General features: G+C 39.2%; 1 protein-coding gene across 2 annotated transcripts in view; it reads right to left on the bottom strand.

Moving 5' to 3' along the window:
* PDK3 (pyruvate dehydrogenase kinase 3) overlaps nt 1-12612 on the bottom strand; it is a 93778-nt gene that overhangs the window by 11379 nt on the left and 69787 nt on the right. The window contains exons 9-12 of one of the 2 annotated variants that reach the window (XM_008989087.4): nt 12317-12427; nt 8309-8422; nt 6029-6168; nt 2425-2461 (exon numbers count right to left, since the gene is read on the bottom strand). In XM_008989087.4, the coding sequence (XP_008987335.1) occupies nt 2452-2461; nt 6029-6168; nt 8309-8422; nt 12317-12427 (375 nt within the window). In that variant the 3' untranslated portion in view covers nt 2425-2451. The remainder of the gene's footprint in view (nt 1-2424; nt 2462-6028; nt 6169-8308; nt 8423-12316; nt 12428-12612) is intronic. The other variant, XM_002762733.6, reaches the window with a different exon arrangement.

Raw genomic sequence — 12612 nt, 5'->3', positions numbered from 1 at the left:
ACTTTAAAACAGTTCTTTACTCTCAGTGAAAACTCTGGTTAGAAATAGGGAGTGACTGCTAAAAAGTATGAGATTCCTCTTTGGGGTGATGAAAACAGGCTAAAGGTAGATAGCAGGAAGGGCTGCACAACTCTGTGAATATGCTAAAAAACATGGAATTGTATACATGTATGTATGTATGTATGTAATGTATGTATGTATCGTTGAGATGAAGTCTCACTCTGTCACTCAGGCTGGAGTGCAGTGGCATGATCTTGGTTCACTGCCGCCTTGGCCTCCTGGGTTCAAGCGATTCTTCTGCCTCAGACTCCTTAGTAGCTGGGATTACACGTGCCCACCACCACCACTCAGCTAATTTTTGTATTTTTAATAGAGACGGGGTTTTGCCATGTTGTCCAGGCTGGTCTCAAACTTCTAACCTCAAGTGATCCACCTGCCGTGGCCTCCCAAAGTGCTGGGATTACAGGCGTGAGCCACTGTGCCTGGCCAGATTGTATATTTGTGAAGGGTGAATTTTATGTTGTGTGAATTAATCTCAATAAAACTCTTACTTAGAAACTGTTCTGAAAATAAATTTTCTTAGAATTTCTCATGTATAAATACCAAGTGATTTACTATACTTACTAAATTCTCTATATTTTTTTTGTTTTTTTTTTATATATATACATATATTTACTAAATTCTTTTCCCAAATCTCTACCAATTATTTGTATAGTAAAACAATTTTAATTGTCAGGTTAAGTAAGCATTTTAAAATTTTAACAACTGTTTTCTGCTTAAATTTGTTCATCTAATAATATATTAGAAGATGAATACTTAATTAGCATACAACCTGAACTACTTAGTTTTAAAATTGCCTTTAACATAATATTCAATTATAGCCACCTTTTTACAACCAAACCTTTTTCTAAAGATGGCTTCAGCACTACTCAAATTACTCAAATATGAAAAAGCAATAGTTTGAGCAGTTTGAATCAACTGGTCACAATGATGCTCAACATTCTATTTGACTTACATACAGACTGAAAATAGAATCAACAGAAATTGATATGATCCAGGTATTTCAAGCAGATTTAGCTTAAACTTGGCCGAGAATGGTGACAGTATGTATGTTTGTGCACATAAACAAAACTTTTCTAAACTTCATCATTTGAGATAAGTAGCCAGTCCAGCAACATTGTGTAGGAGTCCACCATGATACTTCCATAGAAAAAAATAAATATCCATGTGGATATCATTTATAACACCTGTCAGAGAAGACCAATGCTACTAAATGGTACAATATTGCAAAGCTATATAAACTGTATTTGCGTACAAATCTCTTTCTGTTGCATTATGTTAAAGATGTTAAAATTGAGAAATATATACAATTAAAATATATTGGGAAGAAACATTACAATGTTAAAATAGAATAAAATATCAATGTGAACTTATAATTTAAAATATATTTTAAATATAGCTATATTTTATAGTTCTGTCTGTCCAGGAAAAGGGCCTAGAAAAGGTACAATAGGCATTCTCAATTCCCAGATTAGGGTCTCCAATACTGATTAAAAAGAAACAGAGCTGGGTAAGGTGGCTTATGCCTGTAATCCCAGCACTTTGGGAGGCTGAGGCAGGCAGATTACCTGAGGTCAGGACTTTGAGACTAGCCTGGCCAACATGGTGAAACCCCATTTCTACCAAAAATACAAAAAAAAAAAAAAAACCACACACACACACATAGCTGGGTGTGGTGGCTTGTGCCTGTAGTCCCAGTTACTTGGGAGGCTGAGACACTAGAATCATTTGAACCCATGAGGTGGAAGCTGCAGTAAGCTGAGATTGTGCACTGCACTCCAGCCTGGGTGACAGAGTGAGACTCTGTCTCAAAAAAAAAAAAAGGAAAAAAAAGAAACAGGTCTCCTTGAGGGAAATAGTTGATTCCAGGACACAGGCACAGAAGGTATAAGATGAATCTAAGATATCATCTCGGGCAAGAAAGTTTTCAAAGATTACTGAGTTTTTGGCAATAGAAGACAAAGGATCCAGCTGGAAATAGCTGTCATTGGCCAAAGGTATGTCAATTAAGCATCAAAAAGGAAAATGACTATTACATGCAATAACATGGATGAATCTCACACAAAGCCAGACGAAAGGGTATAGACAATGTGTTCCTTTTAAGTTCAAGAAGAGAGCCTATGGTGACAGAGTTAGAAAAGTAATTACATGGTAAAGGAGGGAGGGAAGAGTGTCTGAATAGAAAGGAGTCTTTGGGGTGGAGGATATATACATGTAAAAAGAGCTGTAAACTTAAGATGTATGCACTTTACTACTACTATGTTATACTTCAATAAAATAACACAATCTATAATAATACTAAAAAAGACAAAGCCATAAACTCATTTGTTACCATTTAAGGTGGCTTTTTAACATATTTCTTACCTGGAAAGTTGGTAACTTGAAGGAAATTTAATTGTCCCTTTAAATTTAAAAGGAAAGAGTTAAACACTTACCAGAGGAACTCTACTTCAAAATATCTAAATGGCCTTATTTGATAAGGAAGAGCATTACTTTATAGGGGAATATCAGCGAATAATTGACATAGGAATGATTTTTTTTTTAAAAAACAACATCCTTTTATAAATACAAATAAAATTATTGTGTTAATTTTAACACAGGTCAAAATGATCAACTGGAGTAAAAACCATTACGTGAACAGCTGATGGGTAAGTATACATTTGCATAGTGCCAAAATAACACCACACAGATTATTTTCTAGTGAAGAGGGGAAAAATAAGTATAACTCAAAGGGATCACACAGCTATCACCTAAAATATGCTCACATCACTAATGGTGGGTCAATGAAATGTCATGGGTCTCATAGTGTAGTTCTGCAACAGGGCTTATGGATTTAGCAAAAAACGCTCCATTAGCTTTCTTTCTTTCTTTTTTTAAAGATAAGAGTCTCACTGTTGCTCAGGCTGGAGTGTAGTGGCACAATCTTGGCTCACTGCAACCTCTGCCTTCTGGCTTCAAGTGATTCTCATTCCTCAGCCAGCCGAGTAGCTGGGATTACAGGCATGTGCTACCATGCCTGGCTAATTTTTATATTTTTAGTAAAGATAGGGTTTCACCATTTGTCCAGGCTGGTCTCTAACTCCTGACCTCAAGTGATCTGTCCACCTCGGCCTCCCAAAATGCTGGGATTACAGGCATGAGCCACCATACCCAGCCTCCATTAGCTTTTAATCAACTTCCAATTTATAGGAAATACAGGGAATGGGGAACAAGCTAAATGACATTTCAAAGAAGAAAGTAAACAAATCAAGGCAGGGCACCTTTTCAGGACAACTGGCATGGTCTCTCAACAAAACAAAATGCACCCTAAGTATCCATGAACAGATGAATGGATAAAAAAATGTAGTACACACACACACAATGGAGTACTATTCAGCCGTAAAAAAGAATGAAATCCAGTCATTTGCAACAACTTGGAGAGAACTAGAAGTCATTATGCTAAGCAAAATAAGCCGGACACAGAAACACAAACTCAGATGTTCTCACTTATTTGTGGAATCTAAAATTCAAAACAATTGAAGTCATGGTCACAGAGAGTAGAAGGATGGTTACCAGAGGCTGGGAAGGATTGTGGGAGGGTTGGGGGGAAGTAGGAATCGTTAATGGGTACAAAAAAATAGAAAGTGCTGGGCACAGTGGCTCATGCCTGTAATCCCAGCACTTTGGGAGGCCGAGGTGGGCAGATCATGAGATCAGGAGTTTGAGACCAGCCTGGTCAACATGGTGAAACCTCATCTCTACTAAAAATATGAAAAAAAAATCGCTGGGCATAGTGGGGGGCACCTGTAATCCTAGCCACCTTGGAAGCTGATGCAGGAGAACCACTTTAACCTGGGAGGCAGAGGTTGCAGTGGGCCGAGATCACACCATTGCATTCCAGCCTGGGCAACAGAGCAAGACACTGTCTCAAAAACACAAACAACAAAAAATAGAAAAGAATGAAAAAGACCTACTATTTGATAGCACAACAGGGGGCTACAGTCAACAATAACTTAATTGCGTATTTTAAAATAACTTAAAGAATATAACTGGATTAGATTATTTGTAACTCAAAGCACAAATGCTTGAGGGGATGGCTACCCCATTCTCTGTGATGTGCTTATTTCACATTGCATGCCTGTATCACAACATCTCGTGTACCCACAAAAAATTTTTTAAATTAAAAGAAAACAACAACTTGAAACTACCCAGATGTGTTATATGGTCCTGGAATAGATCTCAGTTTAGACAAATCAGGTGAATTTTAATGAGATGAAAGATTATTGACATGGAAAGATGGGATGGCTAAATGAAACAAAAGCAGGTTGGAAAACGGTATGAATAGTGTAATCTCATTTGCAAAAAAATATATATATACACAAATAGCAAAATATCTGGAAGAACATACACAGAACTATAGCAGTGGTAATCTCTGGGTTTTGGGAACACAGAGGTTTCTCCTTTCTTTTTTTGGCTTATTTATATTTTCCTTTTTCTTTTCTTTTCTTTTTTTTTTGAGATCGAGTCTAGCTCAATCACCCGGGCTGGAGTGCAATGTACTCTCTTGGCTCACGGCAACCTCCACCTCCCGGGTTCAAGCGATTCTCCTGCCTCAGCTTCCCAAGTAGCTGGGATTACAGGTGTGTGCCACAATGCCTGGCTATTTTTTGTATTTTTAGTAGAGACAGTTTCACCATACTGGCTAGGCTGGTCTCAAACTCCTGACCTCAGGTGATCCGCCTGCCTCAGCCTCCCAAAGTGCTGGGATTACAGGCATGAACCACTGCACCCGGTCAATGTTTTCTTACTTTTTACAATGCACATATATTGCTTTTCTGTTAATACATGATTATCTTAAGTTAAACAAAGCAGAACCCTTACTGTTGCTGGTAGAGTTGAAGCTTAAGGGTAGATAATCAGAAGAAAACCACAGATTGTTTTCCTTATGGCCATAAAACAATAAAACTTGTTCTGCTAATTATAATTTTTCCTTTACAATGTTTAAATTTTTTATTGTGCTAAGCTATACATAACAGAACTTACCATCTTTTTCTTTTCTGAGACACAGTCTTGCTCTGTCCCCCAGGGTGGTGTGCAGTGGTGTGAATCATAGCTCACTACAGCCTGGAAGTCCTGTGCTCAAGTGATCCTCCTGCTGAGGCCTGTAATCCCAGCACTTTGGGTGGTGTGTGTCTGTGGTCCTCCTAAGTAGCTAGGACTACAGACACATACCACCACACCCAGATAATTTTACCTTTTTAAATTTTTTGTAGAGACGGGGTCTCTCACTATGTTGCCTAGGCTGGTCTCAAACTCCTGGCTTCAAGAGATCATCCCACCTCACCCTCCCAAAGTGCTGGGATTACAGGCGTCAGCCACCACATGCAGCCCAGAACTTAACATCTTAACCACTGTTACATGTACAGTTCAGCGGCATTGAGTACTTTCACACTGTTGTACAACCATCACTACCATCCATCTCCAGAATTTTTTTCATCTTTCCACCAGAAACTCTATACCCTTGAAACAATTACTCCCTATTCCCTCTTCCTTGATAGCCCCTGGCAACCTCCTTCAACTTTGTGCCTCTGCATTTGACTACTCTAGGTACCTCAAATAAGTGGAATCATAGTATTTGGACTTTTACGTCTGGCTTATTTCAATTAGCAAAATGACTTCAAGATTCATCTATGCTGTAGCACACATCAGAATGTCCTTCCTCTTTAAAGCCAAATAATATTCTATTGCATGGATAGATCACCTTTTATCTTGATCAGTCATTTTAACTTATTTTTTCAGTTTCAACCTACAATGTTTATGATGACAAACTGCAAACTTAATTGCTTTTTAAGTTAAATTCATGGCAGGCCAAACCCCTGCTCGCTGCTGTAAATATCTCTATAGTGCCAGAATTCCTGGAACAGTAAGTGGAACACCTTCATTCAGGCAAATCAGATACTTTGTAATAGAAATCAAGATGGTACATTACTGTTTTGCTTTGTATTTTGAAGCATCCCTGGGTTCACTGCTGGGATTGCTCCAATCGTCAGCTTCAGGAGTGGTCTTGTAATGGCGCCATGCAGACTTATTAAAAACTGGAAGTCTCTCAAATGACTCACTTGAAAGAGCCTACCAGAGAAATAAAAATATACACCAAAGGTCCACAGTGTCATTTTTCTCATGTGAAATAGTAACCCAAATTTTATTATTTAAAATATCAGATACCTTAATACATATTTTTGAAATGATATTAAAATTACATCTTAGTAATTTCTTAGACTGGCCAGGAAAACATTAAAGCTTTTTTAAAGGAATAAAAACATTTGCTCATTCAAAATCAAAACCAAAATACACATGACCAGAACAAAACACATTTTAATTCAGTTCATACTGCTTTGAGATGCTCAACTGTTTTGACTATACTTGGTGATTGGTCTCACAAAGGGCTCAGGAAGAAATAAAGTCTCATGCATCCCAGGTTTATAAACACACACCATCAAGTGGTATCAAATATCACATCACTTAGATGCATGGGCATCTAAAATAAATACTCTCAGTAACTGGTTAAATTCTGGTATCACATACACAGGTTGAGTATCCCCTTGAAATGCTTGGGGATAGGCAGGGGCATGGTGGCTCATGCCTGTAATCCCAGCACTTTGGGAGGCAGAGTTGGACAGATCACCTGAGGTCAGAAGTTCGAGACCAGTCTGGCCAACATGATGAAACTCTGTCTCTACTAAAATATACAAAAAATTAGCTGGGCGTGGTGGTGGGCACCTGTAATCCCAGCTACTTGGAAGTCTCAGGTAGGAGTATGGCTTGAACCCGGAAGGTGGAGTTTACAGTGAGCCGAGATGGCACTACTGCAGCCTGAGCCGAGATGGCACAGAGGGAGACAAGAGACTCCATCTCAAAAAAAAAAAAAAAAAAAAATGCTTGGGACCAGAAGTAGTTTTTTTTTTTCCCAGATTTTTGAATATTGGCATTGTGCTTACCTGTTAAGCATCTCTAATCTGAAAATCTGGAATCTGGAGTGCTCCAATAAGCATTTCCTTTGAGCTTGATGTCTGAGCAAGCATGTCAGTGCTCAAAAAGTTCCAGATTTTCAAGTATTTTGGATTGCAGATTCCTGGGTTAGGAATGCTCGACCTGCAGTAGCATGCTATTGTACCATTTAAAAGAATGAGCCAGTTCTACATAAACTGATCTAGAAAGATCTCCAACACAGATCGGAAAGTAAAAAAAAAAAAAAAAAAAAATAGGAAGGTGCTGAAATTTCATTTATGTGGGAAAAATTCTGTTTTTCCCATATTTATAAATGTAGAATCAACTCTAGGAGGAGGATCCCTAAGACAATGAGACCTGTAGTGATCTCTGCTGAAGAGAACTGGCGGTTTAGGGCCAGTGGGGGAACAAACTTCAGTTTTCCTTCTGTAGCTTTAAAATTTTTATTATGTGCCTTTATTACCTATTCAAAAAACGTTACAAATATTCAAGAGTTTAGAAATAAAAGTCCAATTACCACTAATGAATGAGAAAAACTGTGTTACAGAGAAGTTTGTTATTAGATGAACCTTTTATATAACCATATTATGATTAATGAATTCTTGTAACTTTGGGAAAGCAAGTGAGTTTTTAAAACAAAATACTAAAATACTTCAGTTTATGAAAATCTGCCTCCTTTTAGATCAGACCTTTCAATAGACATGTAGTTTTTTTAAGACACAATTTAAAATTATGATTTTAAAAATCAGCATTTTATTTTTTTCTCTTTTGAGATGTAATCTTGTTCCGTCATCCAGGCTGGAGTGTAGTGGTGTCATCTCGGCTCACTGCAACCTCTGCCTTCTGGGTTCAAGTGATTCTCCTACCTCAGCCTCCTGAGTAGCTGGAACTACAGGCATGCACCACCACACCAGCTAATCTTTGTATTTTTTGTAGACACAGGGTTTCACCATGTTGGCCAGACTGGTCTTGAACTCCTGACCTCAGATGATCTGCCTGCCTCGGCCTCTGAGTGCTGGGATTACAGGCATGTGCTGCTGACCCAACCAAAGTCAGTATTTTAATTTCTATACCTCCACATTTCATATTTTGCTATACCTGAGCATAGAATCCAGGGTGAGGCATAACATGGTTTTCATAAGAAACTAAAGTAAATCTGAGATGAATCTAAGAGATGATACAGTGTTATTCTTAATCAGTGATTAGAACTTACAGCTTTAAAAAGCAAAGATGCCTCATACTAACAAATAAAATGCAGTACCTTCAAATAAATGACAGCATCAGTACCCACTCCTTCCATGGAATACAGTTTCAGATCTCCTTGAAAATATCTAGCATATAGACGGGAAATTGGCAAACCATAACCAAATCCAGCCTATTGAGAAAAGAAAATTAATATAGTGAGACAGGCACAAATGCTAACACATTTTGTATGATGACCATTCAGGGGTTAAAATAAATTCTTGATTCACATTTAAATCAAAGAATTTACTGATTCAACCTTTACAATGATGTATATCCTCTTCTATGGCAAATAATCTCTTTATTTTCATCCTGCAAAAACACATCTTATATGTTTGCATAATAATAGAAATATTCTGATTTTTGACCAATGCTTTTTTTAGTATTTTAAAGCAAAGTTTTAGCATTTTTTAAAGGCACATTCCAAGGCTGAGCATGGTGGCTCATACCTGTAATCCCAGCACTTTGGGTGGTTGAGGCAGGCGGATCACTTAAGGTCAGGAATTTGTGACCAGCCTGGCTAACATGGTGAAACTCCATCTCTACTAAAAATACAAAAATTAGCCAGGTGTGGTGGTGCACGCCTATAATACCAGCTACTCGGGAGGCTATGGCAGGAGAATGGCTTGAACCTGGAAGGTGGAGGTTGCAGCGAGCTGAGATGGCGCCACTGCACCTCCAGCCTGGACGAGAGCATGAGACTCCATCTCCAAAAAAAAAAAAGCACATTCCAAATCAAGTGGATTGTGACCTGATGACTAAATCACATCATTTCAAAGTTCCATGATCAGATTTCCTTGCTCTTGGAAATGAAAATTAACAGCACAGTGTTGAGTTCAAATCTAAAAGTAACAAGATGAAAACATGGAAAGGAAAACAATTTTCTGAAAAGCAACTTCTAAGGTTCCAGGAACGCGAGAATACTTTGGTATATTGTAGTTCAGATTTTTTTTCTCCTTTGAGGTGGAGTTTTGCTCTTGTTGCCCAGGCTGGAGTGTAATGGTGTGATCTTGGCTCACCACAACCTCTGCCTCCCAGGTTCAAGCAATTCTCCTGCCTCAGCCTCCTGAGTAACTGGGATTACAGGCATGCGCCACCACGCCCAGCTAATTTTGTATTTTTAGTAGAGACAGGGTTTCTCCATGTTGGTCAGGCTGGTCTTGAACTCCTGACCTCAGGTGATCTGCCCGCCTTGGCCTCCCAAAGTACTGGGATTACAGATGTGAGCCACTGCACCTGGCCTGTAGTTCAGATATTTTTAGGGATTAAAAAAATTTTCAGTACTATCCTATATCTCTTCATCATGGAACCCTGATTGTCAATAACAGGTGTTCTAGGTTGGGAAAAAAAAGGTCTCAGGTATGGACAAGAACAGTAAGAATTGAAAGCAAATGTAATACTGTTTGTGGTGGTAGTGGGGCAGGGTGGGGAAGGAGGTGCTGTAACACCAAGCTTCCTCACTTCTGGTTAAATTTATGAACAAGGTTAAGGAAGGAAAGCAGGGAAATCATGTGCAGAGTTGCCTTAGGCTCAGAGAGACCCAAGTTGAAATCCACTTTCTGTGTCACTCTGAGCAGCGTACTCAACCTCTTTGAGGCCATTTTTTTCATCTGAACATATAATACAAAGCTGACCTCAGAGCTGCTATAAGGATTAAATGATATAACAAGTATAAAATCTTGGCACAGTGGGTCCAAAGTGGCTCCCGCCGGAGGTCGTGGCGCTTGCAAAGGCGAGGTCATGAGTTCAAGGCTAACCTGAGCAAACTTATAAGCTCAAACTGATTGGCAAAAAAAAAAAAAAAAAATCTTGGAACAGTAAAACTAAATAAATGGAAGCTGGTACTATGGATAGTAAGGGCAGCAATTTTATGAAGTTACATTGATTTCTGCCATTTTCTAACATCTGTCCGTGATACCTTCCCTCAAGGTAGGGTCTAACTGAAAGGGCAGGGGGTGAAAGAAAGTACCCTATCCTTTAAGGGCTTTAGGACTAGCTGAATATGCCCAATAGTGAAGATGAGATATCTATAGTAGTGACTCAGGTAACCACAGCAAAGAAACCAGCTCACTCTAGGAAGAGACATGAGAAAATCTGCCTCCTGTGCTCATGCAAGGCCCAAAGCCTGCCCTCATGCCCAGCACAGAACAGCCAACAACTCCGAGGCCAATGTAGTTGTGAGTGTAAGCCCAGACTCCCAAGGAATGCAGAGGAGAGGTCTGGACCTCAACCTCGAATTTGCTGAGGTTCCTGAAAAGTTTCCTAGAGTGTCAGAGGATCAACAGGAGTTCTCTGGGTGGATATTCTCGAAAAAGAAATGCACGTTTCAAGGCACAGAGGTGTAAAAGCGTAAGTTGCTCAATGAAGAAATTATGTTTTTTAGTAGTACATACTCATGTGCCCACTTTAAAGCTGAGAACAGTTTCTTTTTCTTTTCTTTTTTTTTTTTTTTTTGAGACAGAATCTCACTCTGTCACCCAGGCTGCAGTGCAGTGGTGTGATCTTGGCTTACTGCAACCTCTACCTCCTGGGTTCAAGCTATTCACGTGCCTCAGCCTTCTGAGCAGCTGGGACTACAGGCATGTGCCACTGCTCCCAATTTTTTTTGTGTATTTTTAGTACAGATAGGGTTTTACCATGTTGGTCAGGTTGGTCTCAAACTCCTAACCTCAAGTGATCAGCCCGCCTTGGCCTCCCAAAGTACTAGGATTACAGGCCAGTTTCTTAACTGGGAGAGCCAGTAGCGGAAGCATTTCTCAAAAGGAGAGGCCACCTAGTACACTGGAAAGAACACAGACATGGCCAGTAACAGCTCTGTGGTTAATCAGCTCAGTGACCTTGGGGAAGGTCATTTCCTCACCTATACAATGGGAATAAGCATTCATAATTTTTAAAGGTCTCTTACAAGTCCTCAGGTTTATTCAGAAAAAAAAAACCTATTACATAATAGCTATCCTCAAGATTCTATTTTAAGACCTGGACAAGACAATCTATATTTCTCTTAAACAACTAGGGAAGATTCTAGATTTGTTTGTAGTGCCTTTTTTCCTTTTGATGTGTATTTCAGTGTATACCAGAGCCTAGTCAAGACAATGCCTCTCAAATGTGATCTTTCATGAATTTTCTCGACTCCTATATAAATGATTTCCTGTTTCCAACATGCTGAGTTAACAAACTCTGTCTCAAATAAATGATGCAAAGTCTTTGATTTTATTCTTACAAATAAAATATAATCTTATATGCTTATCAGTCAGGTAGGACTTTAAAATGAAACTTAATATATACCCTGAACCATTTTGCAGACTGATAGATATGTTGCTGTGTTTAATGACAAAGGGTTCAATTGTTGTTTGTCAATTAGAAACACTCAGCAGGGGAAGAAAGTGTGGCCCTACCAGGATCTAAATGCTACCATGGCAACCAGAGGCTTTTCTCACTGCCTTAATAGGGCTGAAGGTTATTTCCAGAGTGAGACAGAAAGGGCTCTGAAAATGCATACACCACCTGTATGTTTCATGCTAATGTTATTTAATATAAAAATTTAATGTTTTCATAATGTAACATTTTAATTATATAAACAAATTTGACAGTGGAGATTCCCAGGCACTAAGTGATTCGTGCCTCTGTGGTGTGCATGCCAGAGTACACAGGACCAAGCAGCAGCTATGCATTCGGTACTGTCCTTTTGCTCACCCATTGGCAACTTCCACCCCTTCCAAGGGTAGCACAAAGTGAAAAATGGTGCTCCAGTAGCAGTCTTACCACAATGAGGTACTTTTTCTCTGTGTCTGGGAGTGAGGCACTCAGCTTGGAATGTTTCTTGGACACAGATCAGAGAGGAAATCCAAGTCCAAAGGATTCACAAAGAAAGTAGCCAAGGCAAAACATTCTCCCTCCTCCAAACCGTAATACAGGCAACATTCTAAGTCAACCACACTAATGCGACAATCTGGGGAGAGAGGCAGCTCCCTCTGAGCCCCTTCCCATGTTTATGATCTTTCCTTCAGTAGCAGTTTCAGACGCTTACCAAAGGGGCAGCTCTGGTAGGCTCCAGGCTGGGTCTAGGAGCAGTCGAATACATGTAGTTAAAAAGACGATCTATTTTTCGAAGTGGGACACCACCACCTAGGTCACTGATCTGCAGTGCACAAAATGTTAACAGTCAAAACAAATAAGTTGATCTATACTTAGTAGGAGGTAATGGGTTCATTAAATAAAGTACATCGAAGATTACTCCAAAATGTACAAGGGCTTTGAATCCCCTAGTGACATATGGTTCCTCTGTAAACAGTGTAAAACAAAGGAGACTGAATGGTATTGTAG

Source organism: Callithrix jacchus, chromosome X, assembly GCF_049354715.1.
Source record: "Callithrix jacchus isolate 240 chromosome X, calJac240_pri, whole genome shotgun sequence".
NCBI classification, from domain to species: domain Eukaryota; kingdom Metazoa; phylum Chordata; class Mammalia; order Primates; family Cebidae; genus Callithrix; species Callithrix jacchus.
Note: the sequence above shows the minus strand (reverse complement) of the source record. Positions and strands in the feature narration are given on the sequence as shown.